At 39.9% G+C, this 12,500-nt stretch overlaps 2 protein-coding genes across 5 annotated transcripts in view; both read left to right on the top strand.

Moving 5' to 3' along the window:
- The window catches only part of LOC138038837 (collagen alpha-6(VI) chain-like), a 41,055-nt gene extending 30,957 nt beyond the window's left edge, over nt 1-10,098 (top strand). For all 3 annotated transcript variants that reach the window (XM_068884904.1, XM_068884905.1, XM_068884906.1), the window contains 3 exons: nt 2,467-2,694; nt 4,678-4,881; nt 7,638-10,098. In XM_068884904.1, the coding sequence (XP_068741005.1) occupies nt 2,467-2,694; nt 4,678-4,881; nt 7,638-7,891 (686 nt within the window). In that variant the 3' untranslated portion in view covers nt 7,892-10,098. The remainder of the gene's footprint in view (nt 1-2,466; nt 2,695-4,677; nt 4,882-7,637) is intronic.
- A 146-nt stretch (nt 10,099-10,244) lies between these two features.
- LOC138038841 (uncharacterized) overlaps nt 10,245-12,500 on the top strand; it is a 15,667-nt gene continuing 13,411 nt past the window's right edge. The window contains exons 1-2 of one of the 2 annotated variants that reach the window (XM_068884911.1): nt 10,258-10,309; nt 12,412-12,500. The exon at nt 12,412-12,500 is cut by the window's right edge and continues 317 nt beyond it. The gene's annotated coding sequence lies outside the window, so the exon portion shown is untranslated. Of the gene's footprint in view, nt 10,310-12,411 lie in introns of both variants that reach the window. The other variant, XM_068884910.1, reaches the window with a different exon arrangement.

Here is a 12,500-nt window from a genome sequence, read left to right as displayed (position 1 = left end):
AAGAACTTTCAGCCCAGAAAATACATCAATTGATAAAAAAATATGGAACCATGAAGGGATTCCTGAGGCTTGGAAGCAGGGACTCATTGTTAAACTGCCAAAAAAAGGTAATCTGAAGGAATGCAAGAACTCAAGAGGGATAACGTTGCTGTCTGTAGTGGGGAAAATACTGGGCAGGATTATAGATCGAATAAGGAAGGGTGTTGACAGACGATTAAGGAAAGGACACTCTGGTTATAGGAAAGGCAGGGGGAACAACATACCAGGTTTTAATTCTACGAAATATCATTGAACAGGCAAATGAGTGGCAAGCTACCCTGCATTTGAACTTAATAGATTTTCAAAAAGCTTTTGACTCCATCCACAAAGAAAGCTTATGGGAGATTATGAGGAGGTATGGAATTCCGGAGAAAATAGTGAAATGGTCAAAGTGTTTTATAATGGCTTCAAGTGTGCAGTTGTGGATGGGGGAGAGATAGGTGAATGGTTTGACATAAAACTGGCGTCAAGCAGGGATGAAATATGTCTGGATTTTTGTTTTTGATCATAATGGATTGGGTAACGAGAAGAACAGTTAGAAATGGTGAGAGTGGTATAAGATGGAGGTTTACATCCAAACTTGATGATTTGGATGACATAGCTCTAATTTCCTCCACCAAACAGAAAATTCAGGATAAAACAACAAAGCTGGAGGACGACGTCAGACGAGTGGGGCTCAAGGTCAATACAGAAAGGACGAAAACGATGAGGATTAGCGCAAGAAACCAAGACGAGATTGTAGTCAATGAAATAGATATTGAGGATGTTGATGAGTTCACATACTTAGAAGCAAAAGTGTGTAAGGAAGTAGGTGGTATGAAAGACCTGAAGAACAGACGATCCAAAGCAAGAGGTGCATTCATCAGATTGAAGAACATGTGACGTTCCAATAGCATCTCAAGGAAGACAAATTTGAGACTAGACACTGGTAGTGCCGCTATTGTTATATGAATGCGAGACGTGGAAAATGAACAAAGGAGATTACAAAGCTATAGATGTATTCCACAATAAGTGCCTACGAAAGATCGTACGCATTAAATGGCAGGATCATGTCAGTACTAAAGAGCTGTTGAAAAGAGTGAGTATGAAACCGCTGAGTTAGGAAGTGAAGTATCGTAGATGGAATATGATTGGTCACATTTTGAGGCAAGACCGTAATAATGATTCTAACGTTGCAATGAGCTGGGCCCCGGAAGGGAAAAGAAGGCGGGGAAGGCCGAAGACAACACGGCGACGAACAGTTTAAAATGAACGTAAAGAGGCAGAGTGGAGATCAGGGGAGGAAACGAGGATGATTGCAGCGGACAGAGAACAGTGGAAAACCTCTGTAAAGGCACTATGTACCACGAGGCACGAGGAGGATAGGTAACAGGTAACAGTTTTTGCTCTTTAGCGACAACCTTCCCTGCAAGAATTTTTTTAAATGATTATGGACCCGTAATGCAACGTCTAAGTTACACACATTGCCGCCTTTTGCCGTTACAAACTCAACTCAGTTTACGCTATAGTTTAGATCATTGTTCATGTTAAGTTGGGAGAACCTCATCTCAACATTTTGAGGAGAATATGTTTTTTTTCTAACAGTACTGTATTTTTGTTCGGCATTAGAGCTGTCTCTTGTGCGAAAGTTGTCACAAGCCTCTAAAGTGTTTGTTTTAGAATAAAGTGACGTTTCCTTTTAAGATTATGCTAATTTCTGACGAACCTGTATTAAGTGAGTGAAACTATGATCTTCGCAGTTATGAACGCAAACTTTGCCATTGCGTAAAGAAGCCTGAAAAATTCAGGACTTCAACGGGGTTTGAACCCGTGACCTCGCGATACCTGTGTGACGCTCTAACCAACTGAGCTATGAAGCCACTGACGTTGGGAGCTGGTTGTGGGTTCTAATGTTCATAACTGCGAAGATCATAGTTTCACTTGATTTCATATCCGCAGTTCATATATGATCCATTTCATATATCATTTCATCGTTGAACCCGTATTAAGCGGCCAACCTTTACTAAGCGGCCACTAGCCCCGATGGTTGCCGCTTAATAGAGGTTTCACTGTATGTCACAGCAGAACCCTTAATATAAAAAAGCTTAGATACGCAAGAACCAATCGGTTAGCCTTAAACGTGGGGTCGTTAAGTTTAATTTGCCTTAAAACTCTGCCGTATTTCACTTACCACTACAAGGGATGCTTGCCGTAAAAACATGAAGACCAAACACCAAACGCGAAGACAAGGCCAAAGTCACGTGATATCTTGAGGTTTGCGGTTTGCGGTAATTCCGGAAAAAGCTGTAGCTACTACTACTACAGACGAGGCTATTAGCCAACACCAACCTACACCAAGCTGTAGCTAAAGGTCTCTAATAAGTCCTAAAAAGAACTCAGTGACGTGATTTACTTCAAATACTAAAGAAACTTGCTTTACTTTTCAAGCAACACGCGTGGCTTTAATGGCGATTGCAAATTCCATCGAAATTGTGTATTTTTTCAACAATACACAAAATATCCGTGATCTGCATACAGTCATTAAACAGCTGAGACATCCTGGAGGGGGAACGTATATGAATGAGGCCTTCGGCGAAGCTCGGAATATGTTCAAGACCGGAGGACGAAGAAACAAAGCACATGTGCTGGTTCTTATCTCGGATGGTCACTTTCAGAGTAAGTTGGCATGGCATGGCACGTCTTATAAAAATTCTATCCGCAGTAGCCGCGATTCTTTCGGTCAGCTTCGAAGGTCTTACTTCTGTAACCGTTGGCAACCTCTATGGTTCCATTTTTCTAAGACTGCGCGGAAAAGCCGAAAGTTCATGAGTGGCAGACTTCCGGGTTCGAAACCAGCCTCAGCTCTTTATTCTTGGAGCTGACCGAAAATATTGCGGGCTTTTGGACAAAAATACCGCAGGGATATAGGCAGTAAGAAGGCATTTTCAGTGTAAATGAAAGCACTCACTTCATGTCATATACGGAAGTTTGATTGAATTTCTTCAGAGTTTAATTTTTGATGATCATCGCGTCCTTTCACTGGACTGAACACATGCGCCCAACAAATCGACCTGCTGCCACCTCATTATCGTCATAGCTCAGTTGGTAGAGTATAGCGCCGACAGCGCACAGGTCCAGGGGTTCGAATCCCGTCTAAACCGCCTGTCTTTAAATTGTCCAGTTGAGTGCGAAAATCACTTTTATCTTTCGTATTTTTATTTTTCTTCCCTGCTTTTAATTTTCTATCGTGGCCGGTATGGACACAAAACGCCTGCAAATTTAACAAGTTGCAGACAAACTTAAAGAAGGACAAATGAACTCAAAGTTATTAATAGCACCGGAACTTAATGAGAAGCGTACAAACTTTAAAATTTGCATACAAATTATTAATGACGAACACGGATGCACGGACATAAAAAAAGAGTAAATGCTAACAGACAAGAAACTGTTCGAAAACGTAATAAAATGACTCGTACTTAAAGGGGCACTGTCATGCTAAATTTGCTGTTTTTAGGTCAAAACTGGGTAAAAATCTAAATTAGCACTTAAGCTCACAAGTACAACATTCCTGACAACTCACTGAGAAGATATGCTGGATATGAAACACATTTGTGGCACAAAGAGCTATATGATTTAATTTTTGGTGACTTCTGAAGACACCGTCTCTAAACTTGAAAAGACTGGCCAGTTTTTTTCAAGTTTCAGTCCATTTCCATCCTCTCCATCCATGGATGCAAACAACAAAGAATAGCTTCAGTGCTTTTCAATGGTTATTGGCAACAAAAATACAGCATTAGTTTTTGGTCTTCATTGATACAAAGACGTCTTTTAGTGTTTAAAAGTTTGACTAAAATAGCGTGAAACCGCCCCTTTAAATAAAATTGAAACAACTATAATAAAATTGTTACTCACTTAACAATATAAACAAGTTACATACTTGTAAAAGTGTATTTCTTGCAGTTTTTAGGGCTGTAACCATTTCAAAAAAAGTTTTCAACTTTTTCATATTGTTAAGTGAAAAACAATTTTGTTACATTTGTTTCGTTTTTATAAACGTATCGGCCGTTTTATTAAGTGATGAACGAGGAGCTTATTGTGTTTGACCGCCTTCCGCTAAGTTATAAGCTTTGCCTTTTACAAAATTTGAATGTATGTTATTAAGTTTGCACATGTTTCATGTCTTACATAGAGGATATTATTTTAATTACATGGCCGCGCGGAGATACGAAATTTCTCTTTGGAGTGTTGAAAAATATGTCACGAGTGAGCGCAGCGAACGAGTGAAATATTTTTCAACACGATTATTATATAAACACCAATGAAATACTAAATAATTTCACAAAAGGCGTGATTTCCATATGTAACCATAGCAACAGTGATCTTTTCACTTGTGACGATAACATGTTATTTTCACGTGTGAAGATATCATGTTTTCGCGCGAAAGCTCACTTGGTGTTTCATTGGTGCTTATATAATAAATGGACATAGTATGTCCATGCCGGCCACAGAAGTTTTCTCCATCTGGGTACTGCTCACTTTGCATTACTTCTTATCTGTAATGATTGCACGACTCCCCCCACCGCCGTGGAAGATCCTAATGCTAATTATTCTAGCAGCGTTCGGTGCGCAAGACACCAATATCTGTCAATTATCTCCTAGAATCCGAAAAGGCCGTGGAATCTTCCCAACAGTTAAAAGACGAAGGGATTGTAATTATAACTTTGGGAATAACCTCTAATGTGGACAAAGAGCAGTTAAGAGCAATTGCCTCTTCAAACGGGAGGGCTTTGACATTGTCTGATGAAAACCTCGAGGGAAGAATGGAGCTTATCGCCAATGAAATCACAGCTGTGATCTGTGAAGGTAGGCCCGAGCTATATGGAGTTGTCAAATAAATCAATTGTAGCTGTGTAGCGCATTTAAGTTTCTAGGATTCGTCATTTACTCAAGAGGCAATGTCGTGGGAATATTTATAATCCCTGGGAAGTATTCAATAGTACCTTTACACCGCGTACAATATAAGTATGGTTCTGATGTTGATTCTGATATTTTAATAGTAATGAACTGAGATGTTTGGGAGCTAACAGTTGACATGTTTATCTTAAGAGTTATCTTTTCATTGTACCATCTTTATTTACAATGGCATTCCTCGCCATCTACTGTCAACCTAGCTAATTGATGTGCAATGTCTTCGTTGCATCCTGCGTCACGGTGCATAAATTAACTTTTGAATTTTGTTGAAAAAAGAGAGATTATGCAGGTCATAATTTCCGAAATTGAAACAAAATTTGAATATACAGATTTAGCCAAGCCTAAAACTGAGCGGAGCTCCCTGGTCATTTATTCTTACTGCCTGTACGGTTTGTGAAAATGTTTCCGGTTTCTGCTTTAATAATTAAATCATTTTCTTTGCTTTCTTCTAGAGAAAAATTAATTGCCTAACTAATGACTTCCACGTTAAATTTTACGCTAAAAACCGATATCGTATGAATCTCGAAGCGATGAGTGCGACGTGGGTTTTTCCAGTGAAATTTACTTTGCAATTCACCAGTTTGGCAATAATTTTTTTTTTGAACCGAATGAGTTTTAAAAGAAAACAAGCATTAAAGGGGCACTGTCATGAGCTGCGCATGCTCGAGTTTGTTTGCTCTCGAGCCCACGGAAAATTCTAGCCGCCATCATGGATTCACGCGTGAGTCACGTATATTCACCGGAGTTTCTCCTTTGTCCACCATGACCCTCCCCAGTGGACACCATTTTGAATTTGTCGATTCAACTTGAAAAAAGTTAACCTAATACTTTTCAAGTTTTCACAAGACGCTAGCGCATGCGCTTCTCGTGACAGTTTCCCTTTAAGCACAACCTCAGAGAGCGAATTGAAAAGGAAAAAAGGCCATTTCAGAGTCAACTGTCAATAGCCAGCGAATAGGAATCATGCTAAAATTTGAAGCCATAAAAACAACTTAGTCAGTTCAAGGTCAAAGAAGAGTTTTACTGATGTACTAAATTCCACTTTACCTCTGAAAACAAGATCACTCACATTTTCATTGAAACACGCCAGGTTGGCTTGGTACCGAAGGATCGGCAAACTACGGCAATGCAAACAAGAAAGGACGAACTTCAAACACGATCTGCGCCAACACTTAAATAACATTTGGGTGCTGTAAACAAACTTCTGAAAACGCAAGCTACTGAGATTTCCCCCTAATTTTACGAGAACTCATTGCGAATGTACGTGTTTAAAACATAACGGCAAAATTTTCTTGTCACTGTCGAGACACAACGAAAACCAGTTGGGCAAACGGATTAAAAAAGCACTTGTTCGCTCGCATTTTAGAGGAAAACAAACAAACAAACAAACAAATCAACTTTTTCTTTATGTCCAAAAAAGTACAGATAATTGTTATTTAATTCCAGTTGACAATAAAAATTCGATTTTCATTCCTGAAAAAAGGAAGAACCGATTAAACTAACTTTTAAAAATACGCATCCACTTTAAATAACGCATCCGTAAAAATAAAAAACGGTTTAGTGCCCAAGGAAAGAATTTTTGTGCTAAGTATGAGCTATTACTGGTATTCTGTTTTGTCGTTGTCGTTCTCTTTCGCTCAGTCCTTTCGGTTTCTGTTCTAGACATAGGTCATCCAGGCATCATGTAACCTAAAAAGATATGCCAAAAATTGCAATACAGAGAAAAAAGCGGCTCTAAACAAATTAAAAATAAACACTCAGCTTTAAGTTTACATCCCGCCGATGCTTGACTTGAATAACCTCGTAGCCACCAATGTGGACCAGAGATATCATGATATGTCAAACTGGATTGAAACCAGCGAAAAATGCATAAAAAAAACATCTTCCAAACCGTTTTCCACCTGAACACGAAAAGCGTTTGACTGTGTAAGAACTTTCGTTGATATATAGTATGGCCGTGTAGCCGCGTCGAGCCACAGAAAGCGCGCGAATAATGAAGCCTCGCTTATGTTCAGGTGAGTTCACGTAGGTTGAGCCTGCAATCCCATCGAAAACCAGTGCCTGGTCAGCGGTCAATTTAAAAAAAACAGCTGACCACGGTGAGCTTAAGCTTGAGCCCGCGATATGGTCATATGATACTGGTGAGCGGATACCTTGTTCTGGCAGGTGCAATTAGTCAAAAGATGGATGTCCAATAACAAAGATGTATGATGATACCGATGATACCGGTCACATTGGCATACATGGAGGGGTGGACGTACGAAAATGTACGGACGTTCATGACGTAATGGCTATAAAACCAAATTTTCTCGCATCGATGGGTTACCATATTTTCTTAACAATGGTGCTCCGCGCGCGCGGAGCTCCGCTATAATATACGAAAATTATCACATGAAAATTCGATATGACAGCTAGTGAATTTTAATCACCTTCATCTCATCGTGCTTTGAAATGAGAGACAATTTGATTTGACCCTTTTTGTTTTTTTTTTTTTACTTTCGACGCTTTTGCAATACTGCATTGTTATAGTCGTGCAAATAAAGCTCACTGTTGTTGTTGAGATCGTCTCTGACCCGAAACGTTTGGCAATGCGGGAAGGAACCCAGGACTGATGCAAGTGTATTTTTTACTTTATTTTGATTTTTCAGTGACAAGAAAATCCGAGGCAATCGTCCATCTTGTGAAAGAGCAGTCGACTTTACAAGGTCATCTGATTTTATCCATTCAAACCGATAACGAACTATTGTGTGCCATGAAGTGCTTGAATACCGCCAACTGCTTCTCTTTCAACTATAAACGTTACGATAATGTCTGCGAGCTTAATCATACAAACAAGCTCACCTCTCCCAACGACTTGACGAGGGATCTGCAATCGGTTTACTACGAAATGGTCTTTTCCTAAATCTTCTCTGTTACTGAAGTGTGCTACTTCTTTGTTTCCTTAAGCCACTGTAGATAAAAACGAAGAAAACTTCTAGTCGCGAAGCAATATCTGTAGACTCGAAACTCACTTTCATAAATGGCGACCACTTTTACACTCTTTTGTATTTCTGTTAATTAGACCACTGCCCTCACTTTGAAATGAAATTTGCTCGTCGTAGCGAGGCTAGAAAGGTCTATTGGCGGCATTACAACAAAAGGAAATTTTATTTGGCCGCCATTATGAAAGAGGTCTATTATCGCAACTAAATGCTTCTCTAGGGAGCTTTCAAAATCTATTTAGGTTCACGAAATGACGTAATTAAAAACTAAAAGCAAAATAAAGAATAAACTAAAGACGAAATTAAAGTAAAAACTCTTTTGAAAGGGAGATGGAGACAAATGACTGTACAGCCTAGTCAACCTCGTTCCCATGGCTTTTCTCCCCAGTGCTTTTCTCCTCGGCGGAGAAAAGCCCTGGGAACGAGTTTGCAGCCTAGCGAAAAGCGGAGAACCTTGGAAAGGAAGATTCCTATTCATTTTTTTATGCGAGGCTAGGAGCCATTTATCTCGTAGGAGAACGGTACCGTTTTCTTTTTAAGAGAAAACGTGCTCAAAAGAGCGTGGGTTGCTAAAATAGACACCTTCTAGTCATCAACTCGAGAAGGAATAAGTAGTTTTTGCGACACAGGGGACACGGGAAGGATTTTTCAAAGGATGGGGGAGGGGGGTAAGTGGTCACACTCTCTCTCACCTTGGGTACTTACCGGTTTGTAATATTGACATCCACTCTGTTTTTGGGAAAGTGACATTTTTTCGGATGAGTAGTGAGTGCGGGGGGAGGGACAAGCCTACAAAATCGCTTCATAGATAAAACGTAAATTACTTTGTTCCAGTGTCACAGATATGGTTTGTGTTATGTTGTTGACTGTCACAAAGGGGGGTCACGGGCATTTGATGGCTTCTGACTTGCCGCTTGGGTCATCAAGACTCTATTTTTTATTATGATCAGAGACCAAACAAGTAACAAACTGAATTCTGTGTCATGTAGCAAAGGCGCTGAAAACCCCTGAGTACACTAACGCGAATCCAGTGATCTGATTGTTTCTAGTAGTCCCTGTCTATATTGAGTGATTGATTGGCGAAAAGACCGGTGTTTATAAAATCAGTTAAGAGATATTTGCAGTAAGTTACGGGAAGCAAGCTAATGGCTTTTTACTAAAGCGGTTGGAACACTGCTTTTATACTGTGGGATTGAAACAATGGAATCGGCACTATATGCCTCGTTATTTTCAATCGACTTAAAAAAAAAATTCAAAATCATTGTTTAATTATTAGATGAAAAAAGATCTGCAGCTGCTTTTTGTTTATCTATCAGGGTAGCTACCAGAAGGATGGATTAGTAGCAATTTTAATGAAAAGGGAACTAAGTTGTAATTCTCCTACGCCTTTTATCAAGCTGTGAAACAAATAACATGTTTAACAGAAACGTGCGATTCTGGCCGAAACACTTGCTCAGAACGATTTCTCTTTTCATGTTTGTCGACACAATTTGTGTCCACTGACTCGCTTCACGTACTGGTATATATAGATTCTCGAAGGTGCGTTCTATAGGTAATAATTAATAAAGATAATGACATAATTTATACAGCAGCTATTCATTCCTGTGCCAAACGCTTTAACACTTTCACCTACGTGAAGAAATATAAAAGTGTAAATATACACTTTTATAATTCTTTGGGCGCAACCCTAAAGGAGACCTTCACGGCTACATATGATTGCGTTAAGCCCAGAACACCCTAAGTGAGACCAAAATCCGAAATTTACACCCCTAAGCGAGACGACGAGCATCCCTCCCCTTTTTATATGGGAGTTTCCCCCCCCCCCCCCGGGGGTAAAACTCAGGCATTTTCTGCAGATAGTAGGGAGCAAGGTTCAATTTTTTTAAAGATTTAACAGTGGGTAAACAGGTTTTAAAGATTATTTTGTGCTCCGATCCACAAGAAGATGACATAATTTCTTTAGCGTGGCGATGCATGAATTCCTGAAACACGTTACTTTAAAAAATAAAACCGATATTAAGAGCACAAGCAATGGGATACATGATTTCGGAACGTAGTGTCAGTGAATTGGGCGAAATTTCGAATTCTGTTAGAGAAGTTAGTACATGTACTCGTTTATCTAGCTTGAGTTCGTAGGCGATTGTCTCCTCAGTTTACTTGAAGTATGGTTTTCATTTCCCTTTGGTACAAAATGTTTACCCAGCTGTTAGCGATATATTTGTCCCAAAGAAAATTAAAGGATTTAAATATCTCGATCCGCATATTGATTTCTAATGCATCTTTGGTTTAGCCCTTTCCTTCGGCATGTGAGTGTTCGTCTGTCCAATAGCAAATTCAAGGTAAGTACCATAACATCCACAATACGTTTTCGCCATTTTTCTCCCGAGGACTGTCTTTCTCGTGTAGCCATTTGTAATAAAGTGTCGATATAATGGCGCACCAGGAGGAAGGTCGGTATCAGAAAGCCGCGATAGGCCAACTGCGTCCTAAAGCGACTGCTCGGGCTGAAATCTCGGGATTCCCAGGATAATGACTCTACAGGGAGGCAGTTTGGCCCAGTGTTTAGGGCGCTTGCCTTGCAATCCGGTGATCCCGGCCAATCAAGACCCGTTCTGACCACTCGTTGAATTTGTTCCTGGTAGTCCCTGGATCAACTTCCTCGCTGCACTTGTAAATAGCCAACTGGTTTACCTCCGGCCAGTTGGGATTCTTAAAAGTTGTGGTTTTGTTCCGTTCCGTCGTTTCGCTAACTGTTTCATTGGCCTTAAAAAGTGCCTATATGGGGAGTGATCAATTAATTATATGTATTGTATTGTATACAACGCGCGCTCTAATTAGTTAAGACAGCGTACGCGTGCTTTATGAGACTACAGATGCGCGGCTGACGCCACTCGTAGGATTTAGAAAATAGAGTTTTCCAAAAGTTTTAGCCGAACGCGTGAGGAAATTAAGAACTTTTTTTATAATAAAACAAATAAAGAAGCCTCGCTTGTGATCTGTTCTGTTCTAAAGCACTTAGGAAGCGCACTGAGCAATCGAAAGTAAGGAAAACATTCGACTACGGCTTGTATTTTCGCTATACTTCTTTCGTACTTTGTCCGTTTCGTGCGTGCGTTACAACAGAAAAGATCTCCGGCGAGGCTTTTTCATTTGTCTAATATAACCTGACGAATACTCCCAAAGAAATTATTTATTGCACTTTCATCTTGGAGTGGTCCAGTCATAAAAATGGAGACTGTCTAAGTTAATGGTGTCATTTTACACAATTGTTATCTAGTTCAGATTCAAATTATTTCGAGGATCACTCGTGCAAAACTTGATGTTGACGACTTACTGCTAAATAAAACGAGGAATGATTTAAGTTCCATGGCACATACATTGGGCTTTGCGCGTTAAATAAATTTAGTTTCGTCTTGGTACAGTCCTTACTTTCCGAATCTACGTTGGATAACTTAATCAGCATGGTGTTCTAGTAGACGACTTCGAGCACTCCTCAGTTGTACTTCAATTAGAACATTCATTAGGTAATATTTTCCCCCCCCCCCCCCCGGAGGGTACTCGGGTCAATTTTCGCCCGGTCTCTCAGAACCCCTACCCTTTATAGTCCATTTTATGGCCAATTGTAGACCCCATCTTAGTCACTTTTGGGTAAATGGTTTATTCATAAACCTTACATAAAGCCTTTTAATTGTAATTCCAAAACGGAATGTAATGCGACTAGTAAATATTAAATCAACAGCGGTGCAGTTCTTTCTGTAACAACTTTTACTTGTAACTTTTTTTTTTACCGCGAATCTAGCCAAAATTTTCTTACCCCAAAATCCCGACAAATTGCGACCCCATTGTGGTAACTTTGTGGGGAACTCTTGTTGAAAATGCAACCCCATTATAGTCAATCCAGTCGTGAAAATGCGACCCCATCCAGCGGCACATCCCCATTCGCCCATTAATAGGAAGTATTCCCCCCCCCCCCCCCGGGTAATAGCCAGTGCTAAATCATTCCCTGTTTGCATATATTGTTCCTAATCATTGCAACGCGCAGGCAACAGATGTGTAGCTCAGGAGCATTGTTATATTACACTTGCAGGATCATATATCACTTTTCCCTGCACTCTACATTGATTTGAGACCACCATGTTTTATAACCATTAAGGTCAATTAATTTCAACAAGAAAATGTTCACGGCAGAAACGTTTTTCGCAAAATTTCAAACAGACAAAGGATGCAATTAATAAGATTCTAGATCAATCCCTTCTCAAACTTTCAGTTAATAAGTACAGGGGCAGATCCAGGATTTTTTAAGGGAGGGGTGACTCCGTTTGACAATGTATAAAAAGGACAGTACTCTTTTTTGTTAGCTTGTTTCAAAAAATCGCAGATGAGATCGCGGTAGTGATAGATTTGTTCTCTGTCGTAATTTTAAATTTAAACTTTCCCCAAGGAGAGCTTGTTGACTAGCCAACCAATCCACATTCCCTGGATCAACTGCCAAGTAAAAGACGATACTTCCTCCAAAGATACACTCACGTG

Source organism: Montipora capricornis, chromosome 2 (genome assembly GCF_036669925.1).
Source record: "Montipora capricornis isolate CH-2021 chromosome 2, ASM3666992v2, whole genome shotgun sequence".
NCBI lineage: Eukaryota > Metazoa > Cnidaria > Anthozoa > Scleractinia > Acroporidae > Montipora > Montipora capricornis.
This window is presented reverse-complemented; position numbering and strand designations above follow the sequence as displayed.